Raw genomic sequence first — 21,623 nt, 5'->3', positions numbered from 1 at the left:
CAATTCTGTCACTGAGGAAGGCTGGCTCATCACAAGCTTGCAGGGAGAAGTAGCGATTGATGTCTCATCTCATTACATACTGTCCTAAATGGATTCCACAGGGTCTAGCACATGAGACAGCCTTGGGAAATGGAGGCACAGGAAGCCACCCATCAAATAACACCAGACACTCACTGGATTTCCCGCAGCTCTGGCAGATTTCGCGGACGATTCTTTTCTTCACGTCCACACTCTTCAATTTATTAAAGTCTTGGAAAGTAATTATTTTTTCTGAATTGCCTGTGATGGGCAGAAGTTGTTCCTTATAAATATCTCCGATTCCCAGAGCCAAGACACAGATGCCAAGGTCTTTCAAGGCTTTTACTGCTCCTGCCACATCATAGCGGGGATAACCAGACGTGATGACAACCAAAGTCTGAGGAACACCAGCATTTCTCCTCCCTCCGACGGAGGGATGAAACATGTCGCTCACATGCTTCAGAGCAAAGTCGATTCGCGGAAAGCCCTGGCTCTTGGCCACAGCTTGGATCCGAGACTTCCACTGAGTCTTGTTCAGAGAGCTCTCCAACTCAATGATTTCCTGATACCGGCTCCCGTACTGAGCCATCCCGATTTTCATTCTTTGAGACTGAATGTCAAAATTATCAATTAAGTCTGACAAGAAAGTTGTCATGGTAACAAACTCCGAATTAGACACCATGTCAGATCCATCACAAAGGAAGATCACATCAGCTTCCTGAAGGTTACAGGCTGGAATAGAAAGGAAAATAAAGAATAAATTATTTTCCTCATGCATCATTCTAAATTGTTCATTTACTGGGGTGCTTAAATTGCTTTGCTAAATACTTAAATTGTTTTGCATTAGCAGCAAATTGAGATAAATTAACGGAAGAGAGGCACACTGATTGAACCTCAAAGAGAAGGAAAAAAACAGCGGCAAAGGGTAGGATAATAGACATTTTTTCAAAGTGTAATTATATTTGCCTGAGTTATTGGGAAAGATCTTGCAGGCTGTTCAGAAAGGAAGTAGGTAATTTGGATAGATTGAATATTCTCATGAAGAGATATTTTACAAGCCTGGAAGTCTCTTCAATGTCTGCAGACCGAAACAGTCTAGGTAGCAGTTGCACTGTGTTTCATTGAAACTCCTGTTGTTAGCTGATGTTGCCAGATTACACACGGATCGAGCAGTATCATTTCCAAAAGCTTTGGGCATGCAATAACTCAGTAAACAGTCCCAACCAGCTTATGACACATTACTCTAATTTTGTAAGTGTAGAAATGGAATTCTGGTAATTCATAAGAGCACATAGTTACTATGGAGGAAGGAGTGTATCTGGACTTGTAGAAACTCAAATATACTCCTTTTTTTTCTACTGTAGTTTTCTATGTCATGACTTCAATATTAGAAGTGTATGGGACAAGTGTGTATTGTTTAGAAATAGAGCATGGGACCATCTCCCTGAAGTTCAATGTGAACTACTGTAGAGCTAAGGGGTGACTTTCTCCAAGTTCCAACCAGACTCCCTGGTTCAGGTAGGAACAGCAGAAGGGAAGTCACAAATGGTAAGCACTGGCTGCCCAGTGTCACACAATTCCTTGAAAAGCAGAGGGGCAGACACAGAGTTGAGCTGCCCAGACCAGCCTTCAAGTAAGATAGAGCTTCCTCTGTCCATGGAGGCTCCTGCTCCCAGCTCCTTCGGGGTCTGCCTCCTTACAAAGATGCCTTGCCAATGACATGCCTATCCCCGGGCAGTCAGCACTCCCTTCTCACTCCATCCTGGCCATCTTGGTGGGATGCTGGACAACTCTCCTGAAAAGTGCTTGTTCTGGAACATCTAGGTTTAAAGCATCATTGGATACGCCTTACTGTCTGACTTATGCCTACCCTGCCTTCCTTTTTATTTCTCGAGTGTGGCTCCTTAATAAACACTGTGCATCCCAAAATCCATCTCAGCATCCACTTCTAAAAGGTACCATGGGAGATAAGAGTAAAGTAGCATCCTTACTCCTAAGACAAGGACAGTCTTAGAGACATACTAGATTAGGCAGGAATACAATAATGATCCCAGGGAACTCAGTCTTTTGATTGATAAAGATGAGAAAACACAAAAATAAGCACTAAGTGCTAACACCATGAGAAACAGAGGTTCTGGAGTAAGAGGACATGGAGCAAACAAAAGTTTAAACTTGTGAGATGTTTGAAATGCAGGCAAGTAAGTGATGGGCCGAGTATTTGCAGTGTGTAGAACGACGTGCACCAAGATGTGGAAAACTTTCAGGATATTAAGGAAGAAATGAAAAGGACAGGGGCAATAGATGAGATGGGAGAAATGCATAACCGTTGGATAGAGTTCGAAAGCTTCCAAAATACTGTGCACAGCGGTGTGATATAGTCCAGTATGGGTAAGACAGTTGAGAGTGACCTGCATGGCAGCTGGCCAGATGGTGGGGGAAGCACACACACATGAATATGTACACACGTGTGTATCACACACTGCAAAGCTCAGATACCATCATGGAATGGGAATGGAAAGATTGTAAGAACCAGAGGTTGAAGAGGACCATGGAAAGCAGTGTCTTAGAGACATGAGAGGACCTCCATACTCATGAACTCACGGTAGCCATGACTGTGTGAGTCTTGCAAAAGATCAGGCATCATTCTGTTGTGGAGGTGAGAGGGAATCACAAACCCCCACCCTTAACTGGGGGGCTATTAGCAGTAGATAGCTTTTGGGAGCAGTGGAGTCAGTTTCCTTTAAGGATGTAGCCCTAGTAGTTGGTCCCACATCCATAAGTATGTGGGCAACCCAAACGTGAAGACATGAAGCTGGGGGGTGGATGGGGAGGATGAGGGCCTGGGAGGAGTTAGTTGATGTGAATATGACCAAAACACATAATAATGCAATTCTCAAAGAATAAACTATTATATTAGTAACGGGTGATAGCAGCTTACTCTCTTGTGAACTATTGCACAGAGTTTCTTGCAGAGGCATGTAAATGTCTTTCAGTTTGTCAAAATTGTCTACATGGATAGTATTTTCCTTCTTCCCTGCCATGGTCTCCAGTTCATCTTTGTTGGCATCTCCTACACCAACTGCAAAGATAGTGATGCCTTTGTCCCTTAGTCCCCATGCTGTGGCGTTGAGTTTATCTCGGTCATGGGACTCGCCATCCGTGATGACAATCATAAGCTGCCTCACATTCTGCTTCAGGCGGCTGCCGTGCTCTTCTGTGAACAGGACGTTGGCGTGCTGGAGAGCCTTGGCAGTGTAGGTTCCCCCTCCAGTGTCCCTGCGTCGTCTCAGGTGCTCGACGATGTCAGATTTGCTTGAGTATGTGTTAAGATAGAAAAGAATCTCGGGATCATTGGAATATCTGAGAGCTCCAAACTGGACTCGGTCCCTGCCAACATCTGCCTTCTTCACCAAGTGGATGGTGAGGTTAATCATGCTTTCTTGTTGTTGTGAATTTATGCTGCCTGAATGGTCCAGCACAAACACGATGTCTAAGAGTTCGATCCTCTTGCAATCTGAAAACGTAAACAACAGGCAGTCACGAGCTCCATCACGCATTCTACACACAAGAGGGAAAGCGGTCGACCTCTCTAGGTACATGACACCCCCACCCCATCCCTGTCCCTCACTTAGTATCCTACCATTTTGCACGTGTGTGTGTTCATATGTGTGCTTATATACTTGCACAGGTATGTGCATATGGAAGGCAACATTCAACCACAGATTTCATTCCTCAAAACATCATCTCCCTTGATTTTCGAAACAAGGTCTCTCACTGACCTGGAGCCCACCAAGTGTGTGAGGTTGGCTGGCTCTGCCTGTCCCCACCCCTTTCGCACTGGGATTGCAGGCACATGGCAAAATCTGGCTTTTTCAAATGGGTGCTGGAGATCAAACTCTGATCTTCATATTTTTGTGGCAAGCACTTAGCCAATTGAGCATTTTCACTTGGCTCTTCAAGGTGGTGGTTGTTGAGAAAGAAAACAAGGCTCATTCAAGGGCAAGCTGCCAGAGCAGGATTCTGAAGGCATGTGTACCCTTCCTTCCCAAGGGACCTTAGGACTGGCGGTCCTTGTGCCACACCACTCCGTTTGCTGTGTCTCAGGCCCCATGGCACCTTTGCTAACCAACTTTCAGCAGAAAAGCAACGTCAGAAACTAGTTCAAGGACAACGGACGGCGAGACATGCTAGCGCTTGCAGAATGGGCTGCTGTCTAGAAGAGTACAGAAGCTCGTTGTGTAGGTTGGGGGTTGCTTGCCACTCTCTTCTGTGCCCCCAGTTTCCAAACCTTCCCATGTGCATCATGGAACTCCCCACCTATGTGCACTCCATCCTGGCCTCCAGAATTCAAACTCAGTAGAGGAAGGGACACAAGTAGGGAAGAGTGGAAGCTCTCATTTCATCTTCCCTGGTCTATTTTCAAAGCGAATAGACCATTCTCTGGTGGTCTGAAAGTCTAGACTCTAGTGATCTTTCTTTGCCTTTCCTCCATGACCTAGGCCTTCCACAGTTCCCTCTCTCCTTCATATTCCACCATCCTGTTTTACCTTCAGTCTTTATTTCTGCCAGTGGGGTTCTCAAGTTTTCAAGTCCCAGACACCATGGATAAGCTCAAGCTATTCCCGAGAAAGCCTGGGCCAAAGGCTTCACTGAGACCTGGTGACTGGGCATAACTTGAAAAATATTTATGAGTTGATTACTCCATGAGGCAGCTGAAGTTTTGCTCTCTGCTCTAGACAGGACTCTGCCAATGTTAGTATTTATCAAAAGGAAGATTCTAACGTTGAAGGTCTGACCCTTTAGTATATCTCAACACTATTGAGTCTAGAAAGCATCGCCACCATAGAGGAAGAAAAGACCCCAGTCAGGTTGCTATCAGATAGCACCTAAAACTCATTTGCAATGATGTGTTTCATTTGTTAGCTTTCTAAAAAATCTAAACACATGATTTTAAAGAATGAGACCAATGACTGTTTCTTTGCTGCCAGGAGAACACACAACACACTAACTGAAACCAGTGACTGTTTCTATGCTGCCAGGAGAACACACAACACACTAACTGAAGTTTTAGCTGTGTCCAAATGGATAACAGCACATGGCAGATTTCAAGGTGGGCATCTTCAACCTTTGTGCAGATTGATAGCAAGTTCTAGGTTGAACTTGATAGGATCAGGGCTGGAGGTGCAGCTCAGTGGTAGAGAGCCCACCTAGCACCTGTGAGGCACTGGGCTCAATTCCCAGCACTGCAAAAAAAAAAAAAAAAAATGGCTCCAACTGAAGATTGCTCAATACTTTTAGAAAAGAATTCTGAGTTATGAGATAGAAGTCAGAGCCACAAGCAATCAGGTAGAAAGTCTCAGAACAAAAAATCACAAGTGATAGTGCATGAGCGGACAAATGCCTCGTTACCAGAAGTTAAGAAGAAAAACAATTCTGAAAAATAGACTGCATATTTAAATATGAGCAATGTTTTAGTAGATCAGGTTTGTTTGGGAAACCATTTAATATGGCTAAAAGGCAGATTCATTTATGCTTCTAATTACTTTTTGCCCAACAATGGCTACAGATAGCCATGAAACGGTCCTTTAACCAATCATTTGAGAGGCAGCTACTCTTCTCTCTTCCCACTTCAGGTCAGCCCACTTGACTAAATCTCTCTCGCTCGCTCCTCCCTCCCTTCCTCCTATACCTCCCTCCATCTCACCTTTCCTCCATAAATTTCTCCCTAAACTGATTTTTAAAAATCATTTAATATTAAAAACTGACCATGTAAAAATCCAGGTGTGTAAGGATTAAAGCCGGAAGTAGTGCGATATTTGGAGACCTTGTCAGAATAGATTTGAATTCACCAGAAGCAAGACTAATTCGTAGCAAACTAGCTACAGAATTGTTCCTGAACTGCCGTGTGAGTTTGAATATGACCAATATAGATAAGAACTTAGGGAACCACTGGAGTCTTGAAGGGGGCAGAGACACCTACCATGCAGAGCACACACGCGGAAGATGAGTTTACTCTCTATTGCCTTCAGATGGTCAAAGTTCTCAACATGGAAAACCAGGCTGCCATCCCCACTGATTTCCTCCAGCTCAGCCCTATTGGCACCATACACACCCACAGAAAAGATGGTCACACTCTTGTTCCTGAGAGCCATCGCAGGACCCCCTACTTCATCTTGGGCTTGTCCATCTGTGAGGAGGATGAGAAACTTTCTGACCTGGGGACGGCCCCCCTTGGAAAGGTCAAAGTATTCATTTACAAAGGTTAGGGCGCTTCCCGTCAAAGTGTTTCTGTTGATAGGCGACATCCTGTCTATGGCGGCATAAATTTCTTTGTGTGTGAAGAACGTATTCAGCTGGAATTCTTCCTTATTGTAATCACTGAACTGAACAACACCAACTTGCGTTTTGTTGGCACCAATCTGGATCTTCCCCACCAGGTTTTTCATAAAGGTTTTCATTGTCTCAAAATTTGCATCCCCTATGCTTCCAGAACTGTCCACCAAAAACATGATGTCAGACTTCATGTCTTCACACCCTGTGTGGTAGAAGAAAAAAAAATCAGAAATTGGTATGCTTCTCAGGGTACATGGAAACAGTTAGTAATCATAAATGTATTTATGAGAAAATGTTCAAAATCAACTCAGGGAATTGCTGTTTTGATTGGAATTTTTATTTGCAACTTTGGGAGAAGAAGCCCCCTGACAAGAGCCTGCAGGCTGCATAATTTCACTGAGATGATCCAAGAAATTTACAAAAGGCAATGACATTTCTGAAGCTTACGTTCAGTACTGCATACACACATCACTCATTCATCATTCTTGCATCATTCATACATGATTCCATTTATCCAGCCATCCTCCATCCATTCATCACGCTTCCGCGCATAACTTTTAAGTGTATATAAACACAAAGCCTCAAGATGAGCATTAAAGATGAAGCTAACCAGAGCCAAAGTGACCAAGTCTCAACATTGATGGGACTAATATTTCAGGATTTAAATAGTCTTGAAAAACATAATTCTAAGTAATCTTAAAGCAGCATTATTTTCTGGGATGATTTTAAATGGCTTGATAAGTAAGTCATTTAATACATAGAAATTGTAGAGAAAAGCTTTTAGAGGTGATAATACATGCGCTAGTACACACACATGTATCAATTCATCAGGGACTATTTCTTTACTTACCCATCAAAACTGTAGATGGCCCTTATTGGAATTGGGTATAGTTACATATACATACACATATACATATATGCATGTACATATATATATATAAGACCAACTTCTATAAACTATTGAAAATAGATGTTATTGGGACTGAAGAGATGGCTCAGTGCTTTAGATTACTTGTTCTTGCAAAGGACCCAGGCTCAATTCCCAGCACCCACACAGTAGCTCACAACCATTCATAACTTCAGCCCCATTGATTCTGATGCCCTCTTCTGACCTCTGTAGGCACTACACCCACATGGTACATACATATACATACAGATAAAACACTCATACACATAAAAGTAGATAAAATCTTTTAAAAATAAAAATATGAATATGGCCTTAACAAAGCCGCAAGGTAAAGTGAAGTGTTGGTACCACTTCTTTGTATGACATATATACATTTAACATTCACAGGTGCTGTCCCTTTATTTCTACAGGTGATAGGGACTGCTTCTACTATGCTAATATGTTTTCCCATTCTTGCCTGTTAATCAAGTTCCATCCAGGCAGATGGTTGCCCAGAAGAATCTTGTCTCAGTCTTCCTTGCAACCAGACATGAGCCCTTGGTTAAGTTTGAGCCCATAGTTGAGCAGCAGTGCCCAGCCTCTTCTGGGTCCTGCCATCAAAACACCTGAGTGCTGCAAGCTCCCTTCAGATGACTCTCCACAGAGGGAGCTAACAAGCACAGATTCAGCTCCTGCCTAGAGGAGGAAGCAGTTGCCTGTCCGCTAGACCTGAACTGCTCAGCCTGACCAGTACATGAGAGAGAAATGAGCAATAAGGTTCAGTACCCCTGAGCCTGGAGTGTTTGTGTCCAAGTGCGTTAGTCCCCACACAGACACACTGCCTCGTACCTTCAGTACCTGCTCTGAGGCGTGTTACCATTCTCTGGCCCCTAGGCTTAGGCTTCTTAACATCCCACTTTACCCTCTTTTACGACTCACTTCCTTGTCCGTGACTGGATACCTGAACTACAAAAGATGTGCTTGCCACCTCACACCAGTCTGGAACCTTCTCCTCTAAGGAAGATCCAAGGTGCACTCTATAGTATGCTTCCCAAAGCCCTTCTCTTCCTTGGCGTCAACCACAGAAAGCACTGGGGACTGGTCCTTCTCATCAGCAGGCTTATAGACTCCAGCTGTATACAACAACTGGATTACTGTTAGCAACATGGGGGGAAGGAAGATGGAGTTCATGATGCGGGATTCTGCCCTCGGTACCACTCATTTGCTCGTTGGATTTAATCCCCAGTAACTCAGAAAAGTCACACATATTTTGCATCTTTTTCTTTCCCCTCCAGTGAGAACCTCAGCCACCTTCTGCAACACCCGGCTTTGGTTTTGTTTTGCTTTGCAGGGCTGGGGCTCATCCATTCTAGACAAGCGTTCTACCATTGAGCTACATTCCCGTTCTCGTGTGACTTTTATGCATCCCTTTCTGAGTTTCATTTTGTTTTTCTTACCTTTTTCAGAGCAGATGCGGTGGACAATTTCATTTTTTATGTTCTTTAGGGAATCAAAATTCTGCCCAAAGTTGACCCTTTCGTCGTTCCCGGCAATTTGTTGAAGCTGTGTCTTATTCGCCTCACCAATCCCAACTGCGTGAATGGTGACATGTTCAGCCCTGAGTCTGTTGGCAGGTTCTAGAACACTGTCTTCTGACTTCCCATCAGTCAGTACGATGAGGTAACAGGGGGTTTCATCTGCCCGCTCTGATTGTCCCTTTTTTATTATTGGCAGTATGAAATCCAAGGCTTTCCCAGTGAATGTGCGACCCTTGAGTTGCTTGATGTTAAAAACAGCCTTCTTCAAGGCTGTGCCATCCATGTAGAGAGAGATGGGAAATTCCTCTTCATTCTTATGTGAATACTGCACGACTCCTACTCGGACTTTGTCGGGACCAATGGGAAACATGTCTATCACAGAGGACATAAATATCTGGATTTGCTCAAACTGTTTCTTAAGGATGCTGGACGAGCCATCGATGAGGAAGTAAATATCTGCTTCCTTTGTATCCACACAGCCTAAAAAGGAAACAGGCATAGAGAGTGGGAAGTGTGTTCTCTGCCAATCAAACAGCATCTTGAGGGAACTTTGTTCCAGGCTTTGTGTGGCGCATGAGTCTGTGCAAAAGAACAGGACCCATGTGTCTATGTGGAGCCTGAACTCTTTCTCGGGACCTTCCTAACCATTTTAACCTCTGAAATGTGTCGCCATCTTGGGAAAACACTGAAGCACAGCAAAGCATAGTGGTTTATCTAAGACCACACAGCCAGTAAAGGAAGAGCAAGAACCAGATTTCCCAGGCCTCCAGGCGATAAGCAAAATCATCTGATGAGTTTTGACAAACACCTCTTTAGAGTCTATGTCTTAATGGCTTCCTGGGGAAAAGTATGGGATCAGAAACCATGTGTTCTGGGTGCTTTTGGTTTTGTTTATTTATAGCCAGAATCTCTATGTCACCCAGCCTGGCCTTGAGCTCATGATCCTCCTGCCACTGCCTCCCAGGTACAGACAGGCACCCGGTACTCAGCTGTGACTCCTTCTTCCCTGAGCAACTGCTACAGCAAAGCCCAAATCAGAGCAGTGATTTTATCATTCGTTTATAATTGTAAATTAAACATCAGCCTTAGCTCCTGCCTCCCTCTCTGACCCTAGTCCCAGCAATTCTTCACTGCACTCATTTGGTTTTAATCACATTGGGCTTTTGATTCTTTTTTTTTTTTTAATATGTGCATGGGTGTTTTGTCTGCACATGTGCCTGTGCGTCACATGTGTGTGGTGCCTGTGGAGATCAGAACCAGATTCTCTGGAACTGGAATTACAGGTGTTTCGAGCTCCCAGGTGGGTGCTGGGAATCAAACCTGGGTCCTTTGATGATCTTAATGGTTGAGTCATCTCTCAAGGCCCAGACTTTCTAGTCTTTAAATGTATCCTGGGACCTTTGCACTAATCCCTTTTCCTTGAAATATTTCTCACTGTAGATACACCAAGTCACATGCCAATTCAGAAAATAATCCTACACTTCCCTTCTAGCTGAGACATGTTAGCCATTCCCTATCCTATCGCTCTATATATAGATAGACAGACAGATAAAGAGATATAGATATATATAATATATATATTACATATGCATATATATATATATATAGAGAGAGAGAGAGAGATCTTTCCTTCTTACCTTCCATCTCTATATCTCTCTCTTGTTTTTTCAAGACAGGGTTTCTCTGTGTAGCCCTGGCTGTCCTGTAACTCATTATGTAGACCAGGCTGACCTCAAACTCAGAGATCCGGCTGCCTCTGCTTCCCTAGCGCTGGGGTTAAAGGTGTGCACCACCACACATGGCTCTATCTCCAGATTTCATTGCGGCATTTTCCAGAATTGATTTCTTCATGAGCATAACCTGTTTCCTACCAGAGAAAATTTCTTTCAGACAGATTAGTCTAAGCCTTGCTTCTGTTCCATAGGCCTGGCACATCATAGAAATTTGACAATTATTTTAAACAAAACCTCTCAATGCCCTGTTGCAGAATAGAATACTTGCTTCACTATGTAAAGATGTGTGGCATGTGTGTTTATGCTGCATTTGTTTAACTATGGAAAGTGTTGCTCTTTCACTTGCCTGCCTAAGGCACCTGATTAATCTAATAAAAATACTAAATGCAGAGGAGGGATAGGCAGGGCTAGTGGACAGAGAGAGAAGCGGGGCCCCAATACCCACTGGACGCAGCCACATAGACATGGAGGAAGCAGGAAATTATGAGAGCACAGCATGAAAGAAAGGTAAAAAGCCCCAAGGCAAAATGTAGATGAATAAAACAAATGAAAGGAAGTTAAAATAGCTAGGGGGGCGAGTCTAAGCTAAGGCTGTGCAATCAGAATTAGTAATAAGTCTCTGTGTCATGATTTGGGGACTGATGGTCCAAGAAAGTCTGCTATAATGCCCCTTCCTTTATTACACTGAATCGGGGGGGGGGGGGGCTGTTCTTTTCTTCTTCTTTTTGTCTCATGTAGCTCAAGCTAGCTCAGGACTATCTATGTAGCTGAGGATGACCCTCCTGATCCCCCTGCTCTGCCCCCAAGTGCTAGGATTATAGATTCTTGCCACTATGCCCGGCTAATTTTAACTTTCTCAACAGGCAATCACTTCTCTTTGCAGTCATTCATGGGAAACGGATAGCACATGTTGACACTGCCAATGTCATATCCTATTATCTAGTTAAATAAACAGCCCAATCTTTCAAACACAGGGCCACTTGGCCATTTGAGAATTCTTCCTTCATTGGAAGTTTTTGGGGCAATTGATGATTCCCAACACTGCTGTAGGCTTTGTGCAGACATTGCCTAAGAAATAAATGATACAGGAAATAAGACAGATGCAGAATGCTAAAGCTATGACGTCATTACCTAAAGCTCTGAGGCTAAGATCACAACCATCTGTAAAGCAGACTGATCTGCAAACCCGAAAAGCGAGCACCGTGAACTGCCACTTAATCTAATAAAGAAGTAAGCATTGGCCAGGAGGAAGGAGGCGGTGGCCGGTGACGGTGAAGAGAGGAGGACATGCATCACAGCACGTCGCAATGATGACCTGGCCCACCCTGCACCTCTGCCCTCACACACTTAGCATCACTGGTCATCAGTCACTGTTGCTCTTATCACACTAACTTAGAGCCCAGCCAGGAAAGTGCTTGCTGCGTACGGTGAGGGCCCGCCTTTGATCCTCAGCACCCGCATTAAAGCCAGAAAACAGGCAGAGTGGAGTGTTATCTGAGGGTAGGACTACAGCTTATTGTTTCTTCTTCATGTCCATCTATGCTATAAAAATGTTTTATGCATCATGGGTATGGCTTTATTCCATATTATTGAGGCATAGTTTGCACTTTATAAAATCAATCCATTGTAAGTACATTGTTCAATGGATTTTGGCATATATATAGCTGTGCAACCGTTACCCCCAAGTTCAGCTCCTCAGCGTTCTCTCAACCCTCACAAGCCCCCAACTAAGTTTTGCTCAATGCCTGCTCCAGCCCTAACACTGGGCCACGATTCCCGTTAGTCCATAATAACAAGAGTCTTCTAGACATACCAGTTTTATCAAGTTCTATTTGTTCAGCATGGGTAGAAACTTGGGTCCAGATTTCATTGTGGATCTTCTTCAGGAAGTTCCCACTGTATGATTCCAAGTGACTGTAGGAGCTGTGTGTGGAAATGCTCTGCTTGGAAGGGTAGGACACGATGTCCTCCAACTGCGTGCTGTTGGCCCCTTCGATGCCCAGAGCAAACATAGTTACGCCGTCCAAGCGAAGGTCCAGCGCAGCCTCGCGCACTGCATCATCCGATGGCCTGTGGGTGACCAGCACAGCAATCTGAGGGACGCCCTGTGCCTTCCTGCTGCCACCAGACTCCGAGAAGCCTTCTCTCCTCATCTTCTCGATGGCGGCCCCCACATTTGACCCCCCAGACCGGAGGGAGAGTTTCTGGATTTGCTGCTGGAATTCAGACTGGTTGGCACTTGACTTCAGGGAAGCAATAGTCTGAACCCTGTCACTGTAGCTCATCAGTCCAAGCCGCATGCACTTGTCCTTCACATCCACAGAGTTGGTGACATTCTCCAGGAAGCTCTGCAGGTCCCTCAGATTCTGTGTGGTCCCCACTGACTCATCCACCAAGAATATAATGTCAGCCAGGGAGTCTCTCTGGCAGGATATGGGAACGGGAACTGTGGAGACAGAAAAGTTGTGAGGTTAGAAGAAGCCACTGGCCTAGAGAGAAGGGTACTTCAAGGATTGCTAAGGCATTAAGGAAATGGAGTTACCACAGACCCAGTTAGAATTGCTTCCTCTTAGCAAGGCCATTGAATTCAGAGGCTTTGTGCGTACTCTTTCTTCTATACCTAGCAATTTTCCTGCCGCAAGCTATAGCCACCACAACGGCTGCCATCTCTAGCAATGCCTTCATTGCCAGTATACTTCCCACCACCAGTGCAACGACAGCCACCAGCGCAACCATCGTCACTACCAGCACATGAAGCTCAACTCCATTACCACCACCAGTATGACCACCATGGTCCCCACACCCACCTTTTACCAGCAATGTGACCATCACGGCTGCCACTACCTTCATCACTACTACGCTTACATTCTGACATGTGGGGGTGAACTGGCCAATGTATTTCTGACCTCAACAAGCTCACACTCCGTGGCGGCCAAATTATTTTCTTCCAAGCATGACAGTTGCTACAAAGTAAACAAAGCAGGTGGCTCGGCTGCCTCTGCTGCTGGCATGGTCAGGGGAGACTCTGACCTGTGTGAGGTGAGATGTGAAGTTAGGGTAGACCTCTCTGAAAGGATCACACTGGAGGAAATGTAGGATTCAATGGTAGGAAATCCAGAAGAAAGAAAAACTCTAGTAGAGTAGCAAAAGGTGGGGACAAGCAAGAAGCACTTAGTGGCTCAAGCCAGTGGGAGAAGGGTACAATGGTGATCAGGTCAGAGGGAAGCAGCTAGAGGTCACCTGGAAGTCACATGACCTGTTCTAAATTTCTTAAGCATCACTCCAGGTGCAAAAAGGAAAATAATGAATTCAAGGTTACAACAAGCAACTGCCCTGGTCCAGGAAGGAAATGCTGGTTCTAAACAGGATAACAACAGACGAAGGAGCAAAAAGATTAGCTCTGATACACGACTAGGTAAAGCAGAAAACCTCATGATTACATACAAAAGAAGAAACGGGAAACTCTTGGGCTCAGGGTTTGCACATCTGAATGGGTGGTGGCAGTGTGTCCTTCTGAGACAGAGTGGGAATGAGTTACAGGAAAGATCCGAGAGTTCCATCTCAGACATGCTAGATTGAGCATCCAAGAAGGGATGTCATGTGAGCAGTTTGGAAGAATCTGGAGTCTAAGGCAAAGTAGACTATGTTCGCAGCTAAGAACTACTCCAGACACGGGTGACTGGATCGTGTCTGTGAGGAGTGCAGACAAGAGACAAGCTTAATCTTGCCAAGAGCTACCCCTTAGCTTCTCTGACCCCAGAAGACAGAAAACATGTCTTGCTTTTCGCTGGCCCTCCAGTGTCGGGCACCTGGTGTGAGAACAAGGCTATTGTAGAGAATTAATTAAACTAATTCTCCTAAGCCTCACTCAGAATCCCACCTCTGGCTAAGTCAAACTCCCAGCATGATCTCCTCAAGCCAGTGTTTTGCTGTTACTATCAATAGCAATAAACAAAAGTCACACAGGTTCTTTCACTATTGTTAGAAGACAGATGCCATTTTCCTCCCTTTACAAGGAAGGGAACGGAAGCTCCCAAGTTAAGAAAACTACTCAAGGTCCTAAGCAGCCCAGCCATACTTCAAACTCAGACTTCACTGATGACAGCCCTTGCTTTAACTTCTGAAGGGAAGGACAGGGTCCTTCCAGGCAGTACCCTGTCTTGTACTATAAGGAGTAAGAGAAATGGGATCAGTACATGGGGCCCCCTAAATGGTGACAAAGCTCCATTGTCCCCAAGAGACCAGACTAAGAGTCAGAAAGTAACCAGGGAAGTCCACTCAGCTGATTCTCCCACCATACTCCAGAGCCATGGCCAGGCTTCTCACCAGGGCAGCATCCTTGCTACGCACCTGCCTGGAGCTGGTTGGCCCATTTGCTTCATCACCGGGACTGCATGGGCAGCCTCCTATTTTTCTTGTCTCTTACTGATGCTTTCAAGGGCCACCTCTCCAGTGATAAGAGATTCAAGGGTATTCTGATTTGAAATCATCATAGAAGACTCAGCTAAGACACAAGTATAGCATCCTTCAATAAGAAGGTGAGAGCTAGTGGGGCGTTAGTGTTCCATCTTTGGGCCGAGGGAATCAATAATAAAAGTAAATGAAGAGAAGGCCCCGGGTGTGTGTCTGTGTGTGTGTGTGTGTGTGTGCGCGCGTGTGCGTGCGCGTGTGTGTCTGCGTGTGCGTGTGTGTGTGTGTGTGTGTGTGTGTGTGTGTGTGTGTGTGAAATACCAGGGTTTCCTGGGAGCTGAAGAAAAGGCAGAGCAGGCACCTGCTAAGTGGAAGCCAGAAGGTAACAGAGATGGCTTCTGGAAATCAGAACTCGCCTAAGGACCTGCTGCAGTGGCCGGGGTCATCACCCCACCCTAAGGTCCCACCTGACAGCTGGGGTAAATGCTGACCCTGAGTAGCCCCTAGTGCAGTAGACATCAGATAAGCATGGATGATGGGGTTCTTAGAGGAAGGAACAGTCTCATGAGATAAGTTTAGAGGTCAGCATGGGTGATGGGATCTTAGAGGAAGGAGTGGAACCATGAGATGAGCTAGAGGGTCAGCATGGATGGTGGGGTCTTAAAGAAAAAAGCAGCCCTGTAAGATGTGCTTAGGGGTCACCATGAATGGTGGGGTCTTAGAGAAAAAAAACAGTCCCATGAGCTATGCTTGGGGGTCCTCAGAAAAATAAATGGGAGAATTTCACACAGGAGGGGTAACAGCTGAGGTCTTGAATTACGTAAGTGAGGGAGATACTGAGTCAATTCAATTTGAGCTGCTTCCAGTTGGCTCTCACTCATACCCATAGGCCTTTGATAAACATCCCCGGTATTTCTTCACTTTAAAGATACATTCTGCTGAGAAAGACATCATTACTTAATAGCAGCACTTCGGAGTCTCCTAAAAGCGCTACTGATGCACTGCAGAAACGCATCCTCATGTTAAAAACATGAAAATATGAAATATTTAGTCCTAAATGTGAAAGCTCTCACCGTAAAATGACTGACAACATGGCTGGAGAGGTAGCAAGTGCCTTTTGTCCGGAGCAGGCGCTGGTACGCTCACTAGAGATGTGCTTGAAAGAAATGGTACAGGAAGGGCTAAGCTTAGGCAGACACAAGCCCAAGACTGCAGCCCGCCACACTCCTGACCAGCAGGGTCACCCCTGTGCTGCGTGTGTGGCACAATGCATGAACATGTGGCGACAAGCCCTTTGTCCCTCGGTCCTCACTCCCATTGCAGGGATAAGCTAGTCTTGATGTGCTCCTTGACTGGTACTGCCCATCTGGCTCCATCACCAGAAAGATGAAGGAAAAGGAACCATCCAGAAGGGTTTCTAGTGTCTATGACAGTCAGACTTTCATCTATTCTTAGTAAGAAACAGAACACCTGCTCACTCGCTTAGGTTCAAAAGATATAGAAATTAATATAAGCTGCCAATTCTGCGCTTGTGACACTCCCCGGTCATGGTTACAGGACGGGGACAAAGATGGAAAATTATGGGAAATGTTGCTGTCATAAGATGTGCCCATGGAATGCTGGGACCTAATTTGAAAGCATCCCAAGAGAGGAAGAATGCAGGGTTGAGATTTCAATGATGGAGCTGTTCTGCCAAAAGGAGGTAAAGGAGAGCAACAGGACTGGTGTCGGAGATACGGCACAGACAGAGGCAGAGGAAAGGCAGATGTGTGGAAATGCCCAGCAGCTCAATACAGTCGTGAATACCAGGCGAGAGCTGCCATGGGCAAGGGTGGGCAGGTACCGTGCCCATGAGGATTGGGTTCCTCTTCAAGGGTTTCCTACCTGTCGTTTCAGCATCGGTTGCAGCTGTGGTTAGGGTCGCAGGTGTAATTGGGGCTGCAGGTATGGTTGGGGCTGGAGGCGTGATCAGGGCCACAGCCGTTCCTTCCCTGTACTTAGTTACGTCCTTGATGATCTGCGTCATGTTTGCGGCAAATGCACTGAGGTCTCTGACCGTCCTGAGGTTGAAATGGAACTGGGATGTGGCCATGGCCTTCAGGTTTTCCTCAGAAGCCTTCTGCACCCCCACTGAGATGATCTTCACCCCATCTTCCCTCAGGGCCTCCGAAGCCTCTTCCACATCATCCTCAGACTCGGATGAAGCCAGCACCACCAGGATCGGGGGGAACAGTTTCTTGTCTCTTCCATTTGTGGGGGCAGAGAAATAGGTCCTGTGGGCCTCTTGCAGGGCGTTTCCTATCTTCAGGGACCCACCGATGAACTGGAAGTTCTTCTTCAGGTGGTTCAGCATGGGGTTCCTGTTCTTGAAGGAGCCCAGTTGGAACTCGTTGTGGAGAGCATCGCTGTACTGGGCCAGGGCCACACGGTACTTGTCGGCCTCTATGGGGAGGCTGCTGATCAGCTTGGTAAGGAAAGTTCTCACAAATGGGAAGGACTTACTCCCCAGGTCATCAGAGCTGTCCACCAGAAACACCACATCTGCATACTCGGGGCCCGGTCCTGCACAATAAAGACAGCAAGCACAGTTTTATGGCCACTGTCACCATTTAGACCTCACTATTCACTTGGGACTGTGGCCTTGTGGCTTTATCACAATTCCAAAGATGGTTTTCCCCTGGAAGTCAACCAGAAGAAACCACTTGTTTTGCCTGACACATCAAGGGGACATTAGACATTAGTAAAGCTAGCCAACAGATTCTTCTTTCTCAAATCTACTTCTGAAGGCTACTGACATTCTCTTTTTTATTTCTGGAGCCCCAAACTATGATATTGTACCACCAAATTGATAACATGGTAGCACCCAGATGTACCCGATGTGGTCTGAGGGTCCTAATGTAGTCTGAGGATTAATAACTATTTTTGGAAACAGCGCATAATAAGCAGAGTGAAGGAAGATTTTAGGTGCAAGGAATCTTCTGAGGACCACAAAACAAGAGACTGGGGGTCAGACATGTGCATGAAGCAAAGCGGGGTCACCAGTGTGTCACCTGTGTGTCTTTACTACAGCGGCTGTAGTGAAGCTGTGTCTCCTGGGCCCTTTTGGGGGGCCCAAAAAGTTTGAGATCGTGACCATTACAGATTGGGGATGTGCAGGTTAGAAATACCCATCATGCATAGTTCATATCATAAAGGGGGAAAGAGGCAATGGCTTAGTCACAAAAACACTTGGATTATGTTTTCTGTGTGGGATTCTTTGTCTTCCACCTATAAAGGGGAAGGATAGATATGTGATAGATGGATAGATTGTACCTGTATATATGCACCTAACAAAACCAAACTAATACTTTGTAATATGATAGCCCCATTATAATCCTTGCCTAGTGTGCTGGCCAGTTTTTGTTAGTTATTTTGGGTTTGGGAGGAGTTTTTTGGTTTTGTTGTGTTTTGTTTCATTTTGGTTTGGTTTGTTTTTTGTCAATATCACACTACACAAGTCAGAGTAAATTGAGAACAGTGAATCTCAATTGAAAAAAAAAATCCCCACCAGATCGACCTGTGGGCAAGCCTACGGGACGATTGCTGTGGGAAGGCCCAGCTCATTGCGGGCAGGGCAGCGTTACTCTCAGGCTGGTGGTGGGCCTGAATGTGGGGAGAAGGGGCTGGGCAGACTATGAGAAGCATCTAAACTGCTCTCTGCCTTGACCTCTACATCAGCTCCTGTGTCCAGGTTCCTGCCCTGTGTCCCTTCCCCAACTTCTCTCCATTGAAGCATTGGGCTGTGCAACTGTAAATTTAAATAAACCCTTTCCTCCCTGAGGTGATGTTGGCCCATGGGATTTTATCACAGGAACAGAAGACCCCTAAAACGATAGGATAAGGAAGGAATAGTGGGGATTGCAGTCTACTTCTGAAAAAGTTTAGTATGTTGAGTTCTGTAAGTTTGTCGGAGCCCCTTCCTCTTTGGAAGGCAAACGCTTGCGGTAAGAAATGATTGTCACAGCTGTCTGCTCACGCCACAGGCCCCAGCTTGCGGAAGAAGGCATGTTTTAACTTCTCCCTGCAGTGTTTGTGCCTGTGATCGTGTGTTCTGCTCACTCCACAGGCCCAGCTTGCGGAGAAAGGCATGTTTTAACTTCTCCCTGCAGTGTTTGTGCCTGTGATCGTGTGTTCTGCTCACTCCACAGGCCCAGCTTGCGGAGGAAGGCATGTTTTAACTTCTCCCTGCAGTGTTTGTGCCTGTGATCGTGTGTTCTGCTCACTCCACAGGCCCAGCTTGCGGAGGAAGGCATGTTTTAACTTCTCCCTGCAGTGTTCGTGCCTGTGATCGTGTGTGACTAGGATGGAGATTCCCCTTGGTGGAGATCGGCCTCACAGACCATCCTCAGATGCTCACATCATCGGGAATTTCAACACTCTTATCCCACCTATACAAGCTGTGAGGAACTGGGTGGAGGATGGACCTTACAAAGCATCAGCTTCCGTCCAAGCCCATGCAAATAAAGCTGAGTTCCTCTGTTCTCTTCCAAGTGCCTGCTAGGTTGTTCCCTGGTCAGCATTTCCACAACATTTCTAAAGAAAAGGCTCCAGCTACTCAATACACAAGGGGACTTCCTGTATTCACAGAGATATGAGATGTGAAGAGTTATGCAATGACTAAGTTATCAATGAATAAAGATTTTCTAGTCAGGGTTACAAAACATGATTTTTTTAATCTATAGCTTTCCCCATCTTTAAAGGATGAAATCTGTTCAATGTTATGATCTGTGGCTACTACTAATTGTTGTGTACTTTGATCTGTTAGTAAATAAAGTATCCCTTTTTATTAAAGTTTGAAAAAATATTTATTTTCTCCAAATAATATGAACAAAAAAAAATATACTGGTACCTGGACTCTGATATGCCAGCGTTTCAGTCCGGAGGATTAGGATAAATGCAATTAGTTGGAGCTTCATTCTGTTAATGGGGGTTTCTTAACTTTTATTCTGAAAAAAAAATGCAATATGAATTATATGTGTCTTAGGTAAGGTTTTTATTGCTGTGAAGAGACAACATGACCATAGCAACTACTATAAAGAAAATCTTTACTCAGGGTGGCTCGCTTATACTTTCAGAGGTTCAATCCATTATCATCATGACAGGGAGCATGGAGGCATGCAGGCAGACGTGGTACTGGACTAGCAGCGAGTCCTACATCTTGCAGGCAACAGGAAGTCGACTGACTGTGTCACTGAGCAAAGCTTAAGCAAAAGCCCGCCCCCACAGTAATGCACTTCCTCTAACAAGGTCGTACACAAACAAAACCACACCTCCTAAGAGTGCCACCTTCACGAATGACAGATAGTACCTTAGAGACAAGACCCCCGACTCCCTCCCTCTTCCCTTCTGCCATTTTCTCTAAGGAAGCAGCATTTTCTCTCTCTTTTCTTCCCCTCTCTCATTCTCTCTTTTTGCATCTCTCTGTCTCTCTCCCGTTCTCTCTTCCCTTCCCCCTTTGATCTCAATAAAACTTAAGCTCTGTCAAGCTTATTCACCTCCCACCCAGGGCGCTCACCTGCCCTGAGACCCATTAGGGTCCCAACTCTGTGATCCTTACACTGATGAGTCCCACATTTCACTATTTTGTCCTTTCATCTTCACTTGTCTGACCTGAGGCCTCTGTCCTTTGTCACACCATCAACAATAAGCTCTCACCAGGGCTCTCGCCTCCCAGGCTCCCCGCTCTACTCCCACTTCCCGCCTTTGTCCTGTGTCACGGAGATCCTGCAGTTTGGGATCTGCAGATTCGTGCCCTTCTCTGGCTCTAACAGTTCATAGATGAAGTGGATGCTGGGGTGGGCCATCTCACCACTCTGGTCCTGGGACTGGGTGGCAGCTGCAGTTAGACTGATCTCCTATTGTCACCACCAGGACTCCAGCCAACACACCTACCACAGCCTGCAGCAAGCAGCAGGGCCAGTTCTCCTGTTCTCAGATCCAAGCTGGCTCACCTGTGCCTGGGACAAGAGGATCAGCTCCAGCATGCTGCCCAGGTGGGGTAGAGGGTCTGCTTGCCTGTGTGCTGCAGCTAGTGAGGGGCAAGACTAGTTCTCCACTCTCAGGACCCCTACTGGGGCCAGCTCTGCTCTCTCATGCCCTCAGGACTGGCTTACAACAGGGTGAGCTCTAGTATACTGCCCAAGTGAGGCACAAGCCCATGGTGAGGGGTGGGGCTATCTTTACCTGAGGGCAGGGGCCAGCTCTTCTGCAGCAGTATCTGGTGAGAGGCAGGGCCAGCTACTCCAGGGCCAGTGAGGGGCATGGGCAGCTCAGTATGGCTCTCAGATTTTAACATACATGGTTCCTATGACCCGTTGTGGTAACATGGGCCATGGATATCAACACAAACCCCAGCTGCATCAAGACCATGCACCCAGATGTTGCCCTCAACAGCAGCTCAGGCCCAGACATCACCATGGCCCTAGCAGCAGCACAGGCCACCTAGATCAGTATAGCCCTGGCAGCAGCATGATCCCATGGGCATCAACACAGTCTGAGGTGGCTGACCAGACCCTGGGCAACGGCCACAGAGCCAGACAGCCAGACATGGCCCTCAGCAGCAGCCCTGGCCAGAACAACCCCATGGACCTAGGTGACAGTACAGGCCATTCAAATCCACTTGGCCCTGGGGGCAGCATAGTCCACAGACACTCACGGAGCCACAGG

The 21,623-nt window shown here is 46.0% G+C and overlaps 1 protein-coding gene across 1 annotated transcript in view; it reads right to left on the bottom strand.

Moving 5' to 3' along the window:
• The window catches only part of Col6a5 (collagen type VI alpha 5 chain), a 94,558-nt gene extending 74,685 nt beyond the window's left edge, over window positions 1–19,873 (bottom strand). Inside the window, exons 1-7 of the mRNA XM_041677339.1 lie at window positions 19,807–19,873; window positions 16,803–17,480; window positions 12,322–12,954; window positions 8,695–9,255; window positions 5,999–6,553; window positions 2,957–3,532; window positions 175–750 (exon numbers count right to left, since the gene is read on the bottom strand). Coding sequence (XP_041533273.1) covers window positions 175–750; window positions 2,957–3,532; window positions 5,999–6,553; window positions 8,695–9,255; window positions 12,322–12,954; window positions 16,803–17,480; window positions 19,807–19,873 — 3,646 coding nt within the window. The remainder of the gene's footprint in view (window positions 1–174; window positions 751–2,956; window positions 3,533–5,998; window positions 6,554–8,694; window positions 9,256–12,321; window positions 12,955–16,802; window positions 17,481–19,806) is intronic.
• Between the last annotated feature and the right edge of the window lie 1,750 nt (window positions 19,874–21,623).

This window comes from Microtus oregoni, unplaced genomic scaffold, assembly GCF_018167655.1.
Source record: "Microtus oregoni isolate MIOR12 unplaced genomic scaffold, Mior012 000028F_ref0000031, whole genome shotgun sequence".
Lineage (NCBI taxonomy): Eukaryota > Metazoa > Chordata > Mammalia > Rodentia > Cricetidae > Microtus > Microtus oregoni.
Note: the sequence above shows the minus strand (reverse complement) of the source record. Positions and strands in the feature narration are given on the sequence as shown.